The following is a 16,991-nucleotide window of genomic DNA, read 5'->3' on the forward strand; positions in this document are numbered from 1 at the left end:
TATTACAATTATAAAAGGAATACTTTGTACAAGGCATATTAAGAACATATACATATCAGTAAGTATGAATGTACACATATAAGAAATACTTTGTACAAGGCATATTAAGCATATATACATTAAGAACATATACAGTATAAGATATATGATTGAGGTACTTTTTGTGTGAGAAGGTGTCGTATGAATTATCTATTTAAAAGTCTGATGGCCTGGGGGGAAAAACTGTTCCTCAGTCTGCTGGTGAGAGTCCTGGGGGTATCTTCTACCAGAGGGCAGCAGGGAGAACAGGCTGTTGTGGGGATGTGTGTTGTCCTTAGTGACCCTCAGGGTCAAACACAAAACTTATCTGCAATTCAACTTATATTAGTCCATATAAAAAACCTAATGACATGTTGTAGATACCATCAGATGTCATTTTGATCCTGACGCCTGCCACAGTCTCTTTTTCTACTCCACAGGGAGGCACCAAAGTGGGAAATTTTCAATTTATTCATACAGTAGCTTTACACAAAAAGTTATGCTGATGTGCATGTATAGCGGAATGTATATACTGGTACTAGTAGATATTGTAGATATAGTAGATATTGCTTTGTTAATACACTTTTATGTTTTTTGTTGTTGCTACCCAGCCAACATGGTTATGTGGGCCCTACATGGGTTATGCTGGGGGTACCTGGGTACCAAGTGGGTATGGGCCCAAAATGGGCATCTTATCTGGGGCCCACTTGGGTCAACTAAGTTGGTCTACCTGTGTGGGTCCTAGTTGGGTCACTACTGGGAAATTAGTGCATGAGGAACAACATGGAAACTGTGGACAAACCCTCTTACAACCCATATTTCAGCCCTGTAGTCCCCATGTAGTACCCACATAGAACTTAAAGCTGCGACCAAGATGGGTCTTGGGTATGTTGCCCAGTCGGGGCCCACATAACACCCATTGGGCAATTGACATAGGGCAATTATGTAGCCCGCGGAAAATCCCATATAGGGCCCATTTTTCAGCCCATTTACTACCCACATGGGCCCCACATACAGATGTTGGCTGGGTAATTGAGGAAGTTCGATTCTGAAATGAACGAGATGCTTTTGAACGCAACATTGACCTTTTTAATTAACGTTTGCAACCTGCCATTAAATCAAACGAAGAAGAAGAAGAATGCAACAGCTGATTGGTTGACTAGTTGTTTGCTCAGCTAGTTGTTGTTGTGGCAAATGGGAAAGCGTCGACAGCGAGCAGGTTTACTGTTTTTACTTGTATAACTTACATGACTTCAACATGGTTGTGGACGACGTTCAGTTCCTGAACATCCTGAAGGGGAAACGCATCAAACTGACCCTCAAGTCTTCATCCTACCTCGGAGTCGTTCAACGCATCAATCCCAACAAAACATTGATTTTGGCGGACGGTAAGAAACACATGTGTTTTTTGTATAGGCTAGTTAGCATCACATTGTTGATGAGTTAACTTAAGATTCACTTTGTTGTCATTTCACTGAGTATTTGCATACACAGAAGGAAACGAAATATTGTTTCACCCAGCTCCCCTTGTCAGTGCATTGAAAAGGATAGAATAAATAAGTATTACAATTAACATAACTTAAAATAACAATAAAAAAATAAAATAAGTAAACGTTTCAGACACAATTTCACACAATGTGCAGTCATGTTTAGCAGCAGAGAAAAGTGCATTTATGTCCATAGTGAAGTGCTGTTTGCATTACTGTTGCAAAGATAGTCTTTGACATGTGACTAGCTTTAAAAGCTGTTTCTGTGTTAGTGCTGGGGGGTTGGATGTGAGTGTGTTGGTGTTTGGGGAGTGAAGTGAAGCTGTATGTTAGGATGCTTTCAATGGGGCCCCCAACTCAATAATTGGTTCAGTGTAAATGCATTTGCTGTTTTCGTATCTGTGTGTGACCTTTGTGTAACTTGTTTATTGTTTCAGTTGTCAGTGGCAGTAATGGCTGTAAGTTTCCTGGCTCAAAGATGTTCTTCGGCCATGAGATTCTGAATGGTGAGTTCACTCAAGTGACGAGTAATATCTCAATTCAATTCAATTTGCTTTATTGATCATGACTGTCAGGTGAACAATATTGCCAAAGCGTCAATTAAATAATAAATACAAATTTTTAAAAAAGGACAAAATAAAAACATATATATACATGTATACAATTCATTAAGCAAATTACAATATATAGATATTTAAAAAGAACATGCATGTAAATGGAAGAAAACAATAAGGAAGTAATTAATGTTTGTTGTGTCAATGAAACAAACAAACAAATAAAAAACAATTAATAACAATATATTGCAATATCGAAGGATAAATATAAAAAAAACAACTAAAAAAAAACAACAACCATGAAGTAGAGGAGTAAATAAAAGTAATATCTGAAAAGTGAAGGCTGGAGTGAATATTTTTTGAATTTTTTACTGTTATTTATTTATTTTTATAATATGTTTATTGTTTTTCTTATTTTCACAAACACAATAAGAAAAATAATAATAATTTAAAAAAACAACAACAAACAGACAAACACTGGTACAGCTCAGATCAAAAAATGAATATAGGAGGTCATAGGAAATAGTCCATAGTGCAGGGAAGTCACATGATATATGAGTTCATGTTCAAGAGACTCCTTGTGAGATAATGGAGGAGAGATCCGGTCCAATATAATTCAGATAGGGCTGCCAGATATTGTAGAACTGATCTACTTTGGCATGTAGAATATTTGTAAGATATTCCAAAGGGACCATCTCAAATATGACTTTACGCCAGCCTTGAACAGAGGCTTTCTTATCACTGATCCACTGTAGTAATGTATTTTCTCTAGCAGCAAATGTAAGAATGTTATATAACCTTTTGTTTTTGTTAATTAAAAGTTTTGACATCTGACATGACGTTTTTTGTATTTTTAATTAACAGTGGAATTTACCAGTGAAGCAAACACTGGCAGTGGGTAAGTAATCAACAAGCAATGTTTTCATTATTGTGACAGCTAGCACACTGTGCTGGCCCTGACCTGACCATTAAGCTGTAACGTGCAATGTGTGTTTCACAGGAATATTCACGACCACAGACTTGAAGAGCATTTGAATGTGGAAAAGTTTCAGCCATACAGGAAGACAATCGCATTGGGTGAGAGATGTTATGATAATAATTTTTGCTGAAGCTATGTTCATAATCAATTCAAATTAATCGTCTTCCGAAAGGAAATCATCATTATTATTATTATCATCACTGAGAGGATCCTTTTTTCACAGATGATGATGAAGATGAGGAGGACTGTATAGACTTTGTAGTCATTGATGCGTTTCATGAGAAGTTTGGGTCTGCTGTAAGTTGATTTTTAAGTTCTTTTCTGTTGCATAAATCACTTAAATTATATTTTTCAGTATCCAAATCTATGTGGACACTAGTATATAATGGTGGAGACATGTCTTCACTGAGACCTGTTGTCTCAAAAACTCTGGATAATGTCTTTCCCATCCGTCAGGTGATGCACATCAAGAAGCAGCATGTGATAGGTGTGGGAGCTGATGGAGTCGAGGTATTTAAGAATGGGAGACTGTGTTGGCTGCAGGTGAGAAGTCTTTTCTTCTGTCCTTCGCTCCTTTCTTTTTCTTTATCACAAGAATGAAAAGAAGAAGAAAATAACTTAAACCGATCTTCATTTATCTAGATTGCCACTAAAAACAAAGTATATTTGTTTGACATCCTGCTACTTGGAGCTCGGGCCTTTAAGAACGGTCTTTCCATGATCCTGGAAAATAAGCACATTCTGAAGGTTAGCATTGTAAGCAGACTAAAAATACTGCTCAGTACGAGTAGTGATTATTGCCATAATGTAAGTTGTTTGTACATTTTGCACAGGTCATTCATGACTGCAGAGCCATTGCTGGATGTCTGATTACTCAGTTTGGAGTAGGGCTAACCAACGTCTTCGATACGCAGGTACGTGTGCAGTACGGTGGTACACTTTCTCTCCTGCGTGTTTATTTGATCTTACTTATTTCCCACTTTTCTTTCTACGTGTGTTTAGGTGGCAGATCTCATGTGCTTCTACTCCGAGACAGGAGGTCTCCTTCCCGACAGAATCAGCACTCTGCAGGAGGTGGTGAGTCTCCATCTGAAGGTGCCCTCCTCCCAACTCTTATCCCTTCAGGTGAAGTCACAGCTCACCAAGGTACGGTACACATTCTCATCCAAGATGGATTTATGTACCGTGTAGTTGCATCTGAGTGTGCTGTAATCACTGGCGGTGTGTGTCTTTACAGGAAGAAAGGGAGATGTGGTTCACGCGGCCCTGTCCTGTACCCCTGCTCAAGGTGATGGCTCTGTCAGTGATCCACCTTCAGCCTCTCAGACTGGTGCTGCTGGATACTCTCATGACAGACTACATGGCCCTGGTGGATTCATACCTCAACAGCAGGCACTATGAACCTGATGAACTGGAGCATGTCAGCATGGTGGGTAATTCACAAAAGAGCACATTTCCTGGGCATATAGTCTGCCTTAGATTGCAACTTCTTTCTTTGGTGGATAAATAAATCGGGCATTAAAAGTATTTTTCTATTTTTGAACATGTGAACTTGCTAGCCATTGTTTTGTTTCTGGTTTTTTTTCTGCCCAACATGTTTCATACAGTGCATTCACAATTCACAGCGGACTAATTGCATTTCTGTACGGGTGTGCAGGTGTCTATTTTTTCCCTCACTGAGATTATTTAGATGGTTTTAAAGGTGTAATATGCAACAATTGTCGGTTGCTGACACAGCACACGGCTTTCAAAGTTGGCCCCCTCCTCAAATACAAGCAGAGGGCAGGGTCTCTGCAGATACACCACACTCTTCTAGTGATGATTGAGAGCGATTATAATTGTGGTTTATACATTTTTTTTTTTTTTTTAATTCCTGCATATTATACATTTTTTTTAACTGCTTCAATGTGTGTATACCTGTCATAAAAACCTTGCTGAAGCTCATTTAAAAGACATGTTTACATATTTTTCAAGTTTTTCTTAAAGCTCTGGTTGGTAGTGCTGTTCAAATACATTGTTGTTATATGTGATGAAAGTCAGCAATCAGTAAATCAAATGCTCTGACAAAAAAAAAAAATCTTGGCTACTTGCCTGCCTGCACTCTGCCCGTGCACTCATTGCACGTCACCGGAGTCTTCCACAAGCTGCTAGCTTGACAGCTGTGAGTACTAACAATTGCCATGTTTGTTATGTTTACCTTCATAGTGATAACTGTGGGGGAGTGGCTTTGGGGGGATGCCTGAACGGACGGACTGTCAGTGTTGGTGACTTTCTCTCTAGATTTAGCGACTTTTGGAGCTAGTGCTGCTAGCTACTTTCACTGGAAAAGAGTTGGCAACACTGGTCTTGGTTTTTCGGTTGAATCATTTTTTTAAATGTAGTGTACTCTTGCTCGTTTGTCAGCATTATCGACCCAACCTTTTATACAATACCCACATGCCACTATATACATTGAAACTGTGTTTTTTTGTCACTGTAATTGTTCCTCCTGTCCATACTGACTGTCAAGAGATCCTTAAATTATGATTCCAGTGTAATTGATGGAGGACAAAATCCAGTTTTCATTCTGTGTAAAAAATGCATTTCAAAATAACTATCATAACTTTGATAAATTTTGTTCCTCATCTCTTACATTGATATTGTGTTGGGAAGGAAATCTCTTCACAGCCAGAATTAACAGAAGGAACAAAAGCAGCAACCAAAGACATGTTCACATTTATCTTCAAAGCACAGTCATTGACCTACAGTCTACCTGTTTGCATTCTCAGGAGGGTGTGTTGGAGTTGCCCAAAGAGCTCAGGCAGCTGGAGCAAATGCGTCGCGAGCGGCAGGAGTGGGCTACCGACCACTACCCTGTCACAGAGGAAGGTCTGCTGGCTCGCTTCAACCCCCGTACTCGGTCTCCATCCCAGACCAAACCTGCAGCAGAGGAGCGTGGCCAGACGCAGGCAGAATCCTTTGAACCCGCAACTGTGGAATCACCTTCACAAGTGGACCCTCTCCTTCACGAGCCACCCACGAGCCCTCCAAGAGTCGACGATGTTGTGACTGTGGATGTCCAAGCCTCCCCTGACCCAGCAGCTCAGGCTCCAGTCCCAGCCTCTGCATCAGACCTCAGGAAACAAATGTCTGCCAACAGTCCCCTGTCAGGTGTAGGCAGAGGGCGCACAGAGGTACTGATGGACACAATGGGTAGAGGGAGGCCCTTTGGGAAAGAGCAGTCATCCATTCCGACCTTACCTGCCATAGGAAGAGGCTTCCTCCTCCAAATGACACAAGATCAGATCCCCAGAGAGAACGCCAACCATACACTTGCCCAAGAAGTGATGCCCCAGCCTGGCCCCGGTGCTAATGACCCGACAAAGGACACTTTTGGCACGACAGGAGAACATTTTTCTTCGACACCCGAGTCCATCTCATCTTCACTCATGCAGTCATTCAGGTCTTTCAGACGTTAAAGGAAGTGTTTTGCACGTGTTCCAGATGGTTGCTGTTCCATTGTTTGTGATTTCCTAAAGTGACCAGTAGATGGCAGTAAATATTCTGTTTTGTGCAGAGGTTTGTTTGATACCAGGTGTTTGTGAAAAGAGAAAGATTTAGTTGTTTGGATGTTGCATGCCAGTTCACTCAAATATATTTTGTGACAAAATGTGTGCCTGTGTGTTTCTTTTTATTTGTGCATTCACGAGCGTTTGCCTCCAAATCCTTCTCAATTTAGTTTGAATTGAGTGATAATTGACTGAATTCTTAACTGTAACATCTAAAGGGATGTGTTTATAATAGTTTCATTATTTTTATGATGCAGAAAATGACAAGAAATAATAGCTTTGGCTGCTGTGGCACAAACTACAACCAAAAAACGGCTCCACATGCCCATTAAACCATAATGTGCTAAGCTCAGCGTGATTTATTGCCGGTACAGCTTGGCTTCTGTGTTCCAGTTAATTGATTGTGAAAAGCAGCGACGGGCGTTGATGGATCTGCTGTTAATTGAGCAAAAACATTGCTAGCTGACACTTCTTTTGATTACTGATGACCAAAGACTTGGCACAGGCTGAACAGTGATACTGACTCTCTGCTGCCTCGGTCGATGCTGCAGTTCAGATGTACATGATCACAGGTGGCCAACACCTGCCATGTTCTACTAAAGCAGATCTTATCCATCTAATTTGCAGCTTGAGGTGCAGACTTTGCAGAGAGGCACTGCACGGCAATTTTTTTTTGTTGCCTGGATCATCAGAGGTTGGTGCCTGGGATCAAAAACGAGGCATGGATTCAACAGCAGGGCATTGCTGCGCCGCAAATGGGCCTCCCGTATTAATCACATCTTATTGCTATGGTTATCTACACACAGAGGCTTGGGTCCTTTCCAGAGCTTTCTAATTGAAAGCCTGAAACAGATAAAGTCGGATTTTAATTAACTGGGAGGCAGCCCGGCACAAAGCCTTCTTGCATCTCTCTTAGCAACCAGCTCCTCCTCAGCTTCTGCTAAACACAAGCAGGATGGATCCTACCCATATGCCTCCTTTAACCCTTGGAAATGTTGTTGTTGCTCAATCTGTGTGTGGGTGGGTTCAGCAGGGAACAAAAGGTTTAACAAAGCTGATTCTCTTGACGTTATCTTTGAGCTGAATACTTTCCCACGACTTTATATGTAGACTGAACTTGCTCTGTATGTGTTATTTGTAGGATTCATTACACATAGAAGTCTTGTATGGCTACAGAATGGTAGCTTGGTTTATATCTGCGTCACTCAGTTGTGGGGGGGGGGTGTCTCTGTGGGGCTGTGGAGGACAGGCTCCTGTCATTGACAACCAGATCGGGGGCTCTTATTTTAGAGGACCTTGCATTTCCTCTCCGTCACAATAATGCCTTATGTGCAGCACTTCCTGTTTCTCAGGCCTGTGAGGAAGGAACAGGGCGCTTGTCACACGGTAGTCACCGCTTCCTCCCTCTACTCCCCCCACTCCCACTGCTCCCAAACTTCAGACAGTGTTGTGTCCTTCAGAGGGGAAAGATGACTGCACCTCCAGCATCACAGCAGGATGCTGCCGAGCTATTTTTAGACCCTTAGTCGGAAAGGTAGCGCACAGACATAAACACAAACTTTAGGATGTCCAGCTGTGTTGATTTAGCATCCGAAAATGGTGGTTCAACTGTTGCAAGGCCAATTATTGTTTTGACTGAGCACTGGGAACATGGAGACCTGCTGTTTGCTCAAGGTGTAATTGCAATAGGTCGCCAGTAAACAATGATTATCGCTTTAAAATATTATGGACTGTTTTGAACTACATAGAAAAGTACAGATATTTGGATTAATCACAGGTGTTATTTCTGCATCATTACAGGCAACAAAGACACCCGGACACGTGCCAGACTGCATTATTGATCACCTAGACTTGTGACGCCCTTCTGACAGCACCCAAAACAAAGGTATTGTGTCCCACCCTACGCCACTGCCTTATTTACTTTCCACCATGTTACTGTCATACTGCAGGGGCTCCAGTTACCAACAACACCAAAGCAACAACATGTTCAGAACAGGCCAAAGCTCCTAGGCAACCATCCCTCCTCTTGATGAGTGTTAGGCTTCAGATTTGTTCATAATTGATAGGCTTTTGTTAATTATTGAGAAGAACGGAGGGATAATTTACCAAAAAACACTCCCTTTAAATGGCACCTTGTTAGGATTGTCATGTTGTAAGCACATCATTAAAATTGATCGTTGAGTTTTCCGACTAAGTGCACATTCAGACCACGGTGCGTTTCTCTGTTGATGCTGAACACACAGTTTTGGACCACTGGACTGTCAATAATCCGATTGTTTGTGAGCTTTTTAAATTTGTACTCATGATCGAGTCCTGCCACGTGGACATTTCTCAGCTAATTACTAGCCTCAATTTCAGCGGATAGTTGCTTTAGCCGTAGGTGGCAGACTTGGCCAGAAGCGACCTTTTTGATTGGCTTGTTGGAAGAACTCGATCCGCCGGGTCTTACCTGAGTAATGCGGCACAAAGGGACAGATTGATGGGCAGTATTCAGCAGCTCACGGCTGTGGCACAACAAATTAGACGCGTGTCAACAAAATAATCTCAATTTCATTATTCATGTAACCACATGTAATCCTTTTGTGTTCGTGAGCTGGGAGGAATATAATCAGATATCAGGTTCCACTGTAACACTGAACTATATCCCTGCAGCCAATCTTCCATCTGTTAGGAAAAACCTATTGTTGAATCCCGCTCAACCCCCCCCCTCCACCCACCACCTCCTCCTCTCCCTCTTTAGTTCTCTCACATTACAAAATGACCCTCTTTTACTCTCCCCTGGCCATATTCAATGGGAGAATTAATATTTAACGTGAGAAAGGCTGACCTATCCAGATGGCCTCTCAAGTACAGCAAAAATGAGAACAAAACACAGCATCAATATTTCAGCCAGCCTAATACTAATGGTATGTATGTGTCCCCGCAGCCAGGAAACCCAACTCAGGAAGGCCCCTCAGTATGCACACATTTATTCAAACACACGCATACACAGATAGAGGCACACAATATGCATCTTTATGAACTGCTGCGCCGTGTTTACTCAGGCAGCATGGAGCATCGGGACCTTGAGGGCCTCTCTGAAGGAACCAGCCATACTGTGACCTTCAGCTGGGACAGATGAGCTCAGATAGAGGATGAGTGACAGGTGAGGGTGCAGATGAGAATGTGTTTGATGCAGAGAGGAATGTAAACTCTCCAGCTGGTCTCACTGTACATGCATAAGTAGACTAATAAACGCTAGCAGCCTGGCTCTGCGGATGGCGATGTTGGTCGGCTCGTTGGCCCACCACTTTGTTCCAGTCTGAAATATTTCAACAACCGTTCGATGGATTGCCGTGACATTTTGTTCAGACATTAATGGTCCCCATGCAGGAATCGTGTCTCCCTGACTTTTCCTCTAGCGCCACAGCCCGTTCTCATTCGCAGCCCGCATAAGGCACCCTTCAGCGCCGGTATGAGATGCGCCGGGCTTTCCATTAACTACAATGTAAACCCACCCACACCAATATTAAACACTCTGGGAAAGTGCTATGGTGACGTAGTTTAGAGAGCGAAAGAGACACAGAGGACAGGCGGGAGAGGAGGTGGATGGGTCCAACAAACACAAGGCTTTCATCCAGGATACCGCTGTTGGTGTCCCGTGCCTCACATTTCACTTTCACTTTACAATCAGCTGTTCGTTCATGTTCCGTGTTCACAACGTTCAGTCACATTTTCACTGTAAAAACGTCGTAATTTTAAGCCCAACCATGTTGGTTTTTCCTAAACCTAAGAGATTTTGTTTAATTCACAACATTAAACACATGTTTACTGCGACTGAAGAGTGACGCCGAGGTGTCTGACAAAGCTTCAGGATGTGACGAGTTGGGATGAGAACGCGTTGAGCGCCATCATCAGGTCAAACTTTCAATTTGCCCAATATTTTGTTTTTCGACCAGATACCTGTTAAACTACATGACGTTCCCTTCAGCCTCAGCTGTGCTATGTGTTCAGTGCTGATTAGCAAATGTTATTATGCTAACACGCTAAACTAAGATGGAAAACAGAGTAAATATTACCTGCTAAACATCAGTATGTTAGCCAAGTTGTTGGTGTGAGCATGTTAGCATGCTGTTAACAGTACGCTTAAAGCACCGCTATGTCTGAGTTTACAGCCTTTTAATGCGCCGTTAACACGGCTGTAGACTGTTAGTCTTGTTACTGTGTGCCTGAGCAACCTGTTCTCATCCTAACTCGTCTCATACTGACGCTTTGTCAGACCCCTCGGCGTCACTTTTCAGTAGTAAACTGTGAATTAAACAAAAACACTTGCTTAGGTTTAGGCAACAAAACCACTTAGTTAGGTTTAGGAAAAAACAACATGGTTGGACATTATGAACACGGGACACGAACAATTAGCTGATTGCAACGTGAAAGTGAAACTTAACGCACGGGACAAGAACAGCGGATGAAAGCCTTGTGTTTGTTCAAAGCCGTACACGTTGCAGGTAGTTCTTCAGCCACCAGAATACTCTAATCCGCCCACTCTCTGTAGAGAAAAAGTTTGTCCTTTCAACCATGAGCTTAGCTCAGGGGTGAGAGGCCCAGAACACAGCAGGATCTAACCACAGAAAGTCTTCATCACATCAGAAGAGCAGCTGAACGCTTCTGAGCATTTTGGCCGTCACTTAACCAACCACAGAGTCACACAGTCCCCGGGGCTCAGCGACTGCACGCTCATTCAGGGGAGAATATGACAAAACGGGCGGGATGTCAATGATTTGTGCAATGAACATGGACATGTGTCAATGACAAGCATAGAAATGAATGATGCAAGCCCCCATGAAGCTTGTAATGTTCAGAAAATACGCTAACTTTGGACACATAAAAAAAGTCCATGAAGCTATGATTAATCTTCTGAAACAGCATCAAGCAAAAACTGTCCTCCAGATTTCCTTGCATCGGTGGCTTTGAGAGATTTTCAGGTTTTGCTTGATTGAGAAAGGCCACTGTCGGTCAAAGGAAAAGGTGTTTATTCACCAGAAATTCTGGTAATTAGTTATTAGAATATTGGCAACCCCCTCAGCTACAAATGTCTTTGATTAAAAAAGATGGGAGATTAGCTTTTGGCGAGTTTGTCATAATTAAAGCCTGCATTGTGTAAGGTATGTGTGTGTGTGTGCACGCACAGATGAGGGGGTAGTTGTAGCCACGGGGAGGGCCTGGAAGAAGAAGGCATGGAGGGGGCTCCCTGTGGCTGGCTGAATTAGTGCCCGCTGGTTTGGCCTGGCAGCTGCTCTCTGAGCCTGGCACGCTGACAGCCTGGCACTGTGGCGCTGTGTTGTCAGGGCCAACCACAGTTAGGGAGGCGGCAACGCCAGGCCCACCAAACACAAACTCTTTTACCACATAAGGCTTTGTCTTCCAACCATACTTGCGTTACTTGTTATGGCAATATCATTGGATTAGTATGAGATTAAGTACGGTAATTAAAAAAAAAAGGGCAAATTGCATTCACGTCACAAGGGAAAATGTAAATGTCATCTTAAGCCGGTTATGACATTTAGCCATAATGAAAAATGTGACCATTAATGCTTTTTTAAGCTGCGTTCCAAAACAGTCAGGTGTCACATTCACTGTGCCGTGATTGGCGGAAGTAAAGACCGCGTCTGTGTGATTCACTTAAGTGAAATTCAATTTAATTTAAACTGCTTTGTCAAGAGTGCTGTGATAAAACAAAGCAATGCCATCTGTTTCAACACATACTTGTTAAAGCAGTAATATAAAACCACCTTGTCAACAATATTTCATGTATTTATGGAGCCTGAAATGATGATGGAGGACATTTTTTGATGCCTTGTACATCCCTGAAAATGTTTTAACTTAACTAATTTTTAATCTAAGGTGTCATGCTTGAGATATTTGAATTAATAGCCATTTATCCAGCTATTTCATCCCCACTGTAGTGACATATTGAAAGTGTCATCATGTATCTGCTGCGGGCCGCTAAAGGTGTTTATTGAGTCATAGACCACCCTTGTGTAGAGGGTGTCACCGGTGGGATTTGGGGGAGATCCTGGGCCTGCCAGGGCCGGCTGGGGCCTGTCTTGGCCCAGATGCAGCGGCTTCTGTCCAGGCATGGCACTGGGATATCTGTGGGGCCCAAGCACACCAGCTGCTATCTCCGTGTCACAGACAGCTGTATCTGAATATTCATACAAAGAAAGCGCAGATGAATGTGTGCTTTTTTGGCCCCACATGGCGTGCCGTCGAACAGGCCAAAGTGTGAAAGTGCCCAACGAAGTCATAGGTGTAAAACGGCCACTGCGGTGTGAATGGGAAAACTCCCACAATCCCTGAATCTAACCTCTGGCTGAGAGAGGGGGACGGGATAGAGGGGAGCTATGTGGGTTTGTTTAGCATCTATACAATTCAAAAACTGATTTTAGCTGCTGTGGCATGTTGGCTCTCTAACTATGTTTATATTTTGGCCATTTCATGTCCGGCTTTGGGACGACCGGAGAGCAGCTGCCCATCTTTTTTTTTCTTTTTCCAGTGGCTACCACTGTAGCTGTAAGTCCTCAGCTCGTGCTCATTCCAACTTCTCCTTTGGTTGACGCCATTCATCTCACGCCAGTAGGAGACGAACACTCACACATTCACATTCAATGCGATGGCCACCTTCCATTTCTCGTTCCCGTTCCTTGGCTTGGTCAACCCTGGCCTTCTTTGAGATTTGTTTTGGAGGGAGTTTAGGTGGGTGTTTGGTCAAATAATCTGCTGGCTGACGGCAAAAGAATCTGTGAATGTGTATTAGTGAGTGTTTTGAGCCTGGAGTTCTATAAAAATGAGCAGATGGTCTTTACTTCCCCGCCTGAATAGGTGGAGTGAACCAGTGGGCACACAGAGGGAGATTTGTGGGTAAACTGTTTTACCTCCCCTCTCTTTGTGTTGTAATGGGGAAGGCAAAATGGTTGCTAAATGCTGACGGACAATGGCTCGGCCCTAATGAGAGCAAAGTGTTTTGGTGCTGCTGGTATAATGAGGATGAAGTGGGGCAGCTAATTATTGCAACCATCTGAAGCCAGACGAGCCTTTTATTTTATTTCCATCATAATACAATAATTGTTATTGAACAGTATTTTCTAATTCACCAAAATGCATTCATACTGTGTGGGCAGATGTGTTTGTCGAGCAAACTGAAACAGAAAGGATCTCTTATCACTACAGTGAGCGGTCTACTGTATGTTAATCCATCACAGGATAGTAAAACCATAAGGTGACGGGGCAGGTGTGCTACATCCCTTATCTGCTGTCCGGCCCCTCGCTGACCCTGAGAACCAGTTTGGCCGACACAACACGAGTAACACAAGCTGTAAAACCCACAGGTCGCTTTCTTTCTTATTGGTGAGGGTCTTCATGGCATGTTTGTCTGGTGGATGTCTTGGTAATTTATGGAGGAAATGGTGTGTGGGTGTTCCTTTCCCATTCTACCCAGTGTCATTCACTCGCCCACAGCTGGATCCCTATCTGTCAATTGAGACCCACTTAGACCCGTTTTTGTCTTTTTTAGGGAGAGACAGCAGGGGAGATAGCAGGTCAGCAGTAGATGTAACATAGAAGTGGCGTACATCATCTGAAAGCTGGGAACCTGAAGATTCATTTTAGAGGCAGCTCAGCACTGTGGGTCAAGTTATTCTAGTCATAAATCTGAAATAAACATTAATTCATTCATTTAAATTGTAAAAGTGTATAAGGGCTTAGAACATTATGATTGAGGTATATGATGCTTTTTTATGTCTCGTAAGTTGCTGCAGCAATTTATGTTACACAGATTTGGTGCTGAATTAAACCATTTTTTACCACTCGAGAATTGATAAAAATGGTCAAAAATCTTTCCAAAATATCACATTAGGACACCAAGACCTTAAGGAACACCATAGAAAAAAATGGGCTGTGATTCGGTATCAAAAACTTCAGGGACCCCAGTATGCAGAAATATTAAAATACATAATTTTTATAATAGAATAGAAAATAACGGATTTATACTGCATGCAAAAAACGGCATGGTTTTTGCCCAAAACTGCATGGGATTATCATAAAGGCATGTCTGTAAAGGGGATATTCGTGGGTACCCATAGAACCCGTTATCATCCACATATATTGAAGTCAGAGGTCAAGTGACCCCTGTGAAAATGGCCATGCCAGTTTTTCCTCGTCAAAATTTAGCCAAACTTCGGAGCGTTATTTAGCCCCCTTCGCAACAAGCTAACCTGACATGGCTGGTACCAATGGATTCCTTCTCTAGTTTCATATGATATCAGTACCTTCGCTCTAGCTCTAAAACTGAACCTGCTACAGCCTCTGACAGACAGTAAAGTCGGTCGGGATCTTGTTAGTACACTCAATTAACAACCATACTTTCAAATAAGCCAACCATTTTACTGCAGATCTCTGCAGAATTTTTTTTTTTGTTTTCAATCTGTGATGTAATACATCATTCCGCTGTAATTGCTCTGTAACAATCTCCGATAACGAGCTGGATTTTGCCTCCAGGTCCTGATTGACTATTGGTTGATTACAGAGTGGGTTATATCCTTGAAGAAGCAGCATACACTCTCCTCATCAACAACAAGCTGGCAGTGATTGCCGTACCAATGCACAGGCAGAATCAAACTGGATTTTGGTGATTGCCCTTGCAGACATAAACAGCTCATTTATAAACAACAGGGGGCATTTAAGTTAATTTGTTGTAGATTTTAAGTGTAGAGCAACGGGAGACACTGACTTTGAATGCCAACGAAGCAAATATAACATTTTAGACAGCATAATGCTCTTAAATTTTAAATACAACAAATATGTATTTGACAGTGGGTAACTCTGGGGTCTGAAAAGCGAGGCCATTGCGGAAGTGCCTTAAACCTGCATTCTTTCTAACAGCCAGCAGGGGGCGACTCCTCTGGTTGCAAAAAGAAGTCAGATTGTATAGAAGTCTATGAGAAAATGAGCCTACTTCTAACTTGATTTATTACCTCAGTAAACAGTGTAAACTTGAGTTTATGGTCTCAATCGCTAATTTCAAGTCTTCAACAATACAGCATGATGTTCATTTAGTTAATGCTGGTCCCGTTAAGAGTAAAATAGACCATAAAGCAGGGTATGCTTTAGGGTGTGGCTACCTTGACAGGTCGCTACCACGGTGTTGTCCAGTTTGGGAGTTGTCAGTGTTTTCGTCTTAGGACTTTTATCCTTTCACAGTATTTTCAGTTCATGAAAGTTAATTATAACCTTTTTGATCACCTAAAATGGCTTATTCAGCGTTCGGTTGTACTTAGCTCCACCCCGGTTGCAAATAACCAAGATGACGATGGCCAAAAATCAGGATGGCGACAGCCAAAATGCCGAACTCTAGGCTTCAAAACGGCAGTCCACAAACCAATGGGGGACGTCATGGTGACTACGTCCACTTCTTATATACAGTCTGGCATTTGATTAACTTTAATGACTTTTCAAATACTTATAGTGTGTCTGCACATGATGAACCTGCAAAAATCGCCACCTTTCCATTGAAATGAGAGTCGTCTTTGACGGGAGGGATGCGCACGGGGCAACGTTTAGCAAGATTGTGAACCTTTTTTTAAATGACATTATATAACTATTTCAAGTTGACTTCCTCCATGAGAAGTTCGGGCTTTCTAGACTCACAGAGGTCACTTTTTTCATTCTCTCGTACGTAGAAAAAAAACTTTATATTGTGTAAATAAAGATAAGAGCCGCACGCTATTTCATCTTTTTAAATTTATGGTGGCAGAGTGTGGGTGTAACGGAGCTCACAGAGCCCTAAAAGGAGATTTTTGCAGAGGCTTACGCTTTCCCATCAAGCCTGTGCTCTCCGTGGCAGCAGGGCCAGAGCACTTTCCCGTCATTACGAGGGCTCCGGAGGAAAAAAGAGAAGCAAAATGGTTTCCAGGTTTTACTTTAATCTGAATAGGGAGGGGTGAGAGGAGGTGGAGGCGCTCGGACACAGGTAGCTCCGTCAACTGTGAGGAGAAGCGGGGCTGTGGGAAACCAGGACACAGTAGTAGTGGGTCACTGTGACATGACACAATACATAAAAAAAGCTCTGCCCTGCCTCGTCCTGGACAGACACGTATAAACACACAGCAAACACACATGCCAAAGCACAAATTTACTGTATTTGGGACTAACTGAACATTTTTCACGACTAAGATTGTCTCTCAGTCTTTCATGCATTATTCTCAGGCTGTCAACCAGAGGCAGCCAATAGAACAATGAGCATTGTGATGTCTGACAGCGACAAATCCCTGCAATTCTATGAGTTACACCGGGGGATGACACCCATATGGGGGGAAATGGGTGTAGATTAGTAAGGGAAATGACACAATGACCAAATTTCATTGTGTAA

General features: G+C 42.5%; 1 protein-coding gene across 2 annotated transcripts; it reads left to right on the forward strand.

Annotated features, from left to right (window-relative positions):
* Nucleotides 1–1,145: 1,145 nt before the first annotated feature.
* exd1 (exonuclease 3'-5' domain containing 1) lies at nt 1,146–6,915 on the forward strand. 2 transcript variants are annotated; one of them, XM_074661150.1, is made up of 11 exons: nt 1,146–1,406; nt 1,943–2,011; nt 2,924–2,957; nt 3,060–3,136; nt 3,262–3,335; nt 3,495–3,581; nt 3,681–3,785; nt 3,872–3,952; nt 4,041–4,184; nt 4,276–4,467; nt 5,807–6,914. In XM_074661150.1, exons 1-11 carry the CDS (start codon nt 1,277–1,279, stop codon nt 6,494–6,496), a joined length of 1,683 nt encoding a protein of 560 aa, XP_074517251.1. In that variant the 5' UTR covers nt 1,146–1,276; the 3' UTR covers nt 6,497–6,914. The 2 variants fall into 2 exon arrangements, with proteins under 2 accessions (XP_074517251.1, XP_074517252.1); XM_074661151.1 differs by lacking the exon at nt 3,681–3,785 and having other exon boundaries at nt 5,807–6,915.
* The last annotated feature ends 10,076 nt before the right edge of the window (nt 6,916–16,991 follow it).

The sequence above is a fragment of the Sebastes fasciatus genome, chromosome 15 (assembly GCF_043250625.1).
Source record: "Sebastes fasciatus isolate fSebFas1 chromosome 15, fSebFas1.pri, whole genome shotgun sequence".
NCBI lineage: Eukaryota > Metazoa > Chordata > Actinopteri > Perciformes > Sebastidae > Sebastes > Sebastes fasciatus.

What these genes read in the sequence shown, in the direction of transcription:
- exd1 (XM_074661150.1), top strand. Translation starts at nt 1,277, where the DNA reads ATGGTTGTGGACGACGTTCAGTTCCTGAACATCCTGAAGGGGAAACGC. An exon ending in CAGGAAGACAATCGCATTGG is followed by an intron (nt 3,137 to 3,261) that starts GTGAGAGATGTT and finishes CTTTTTTCACAG; the next exon opens with ATGATGATGAAGATGAGGAG. An exon ending in GGAGACTGTGTTGGCTGCAG is followed by an intron (nt 3,582 to 3,680) that starts GTGAGAAGTCTT and finishes TCATTTATCTAG; the next exon opens with ATTGCCACTAAAAACAAAGT.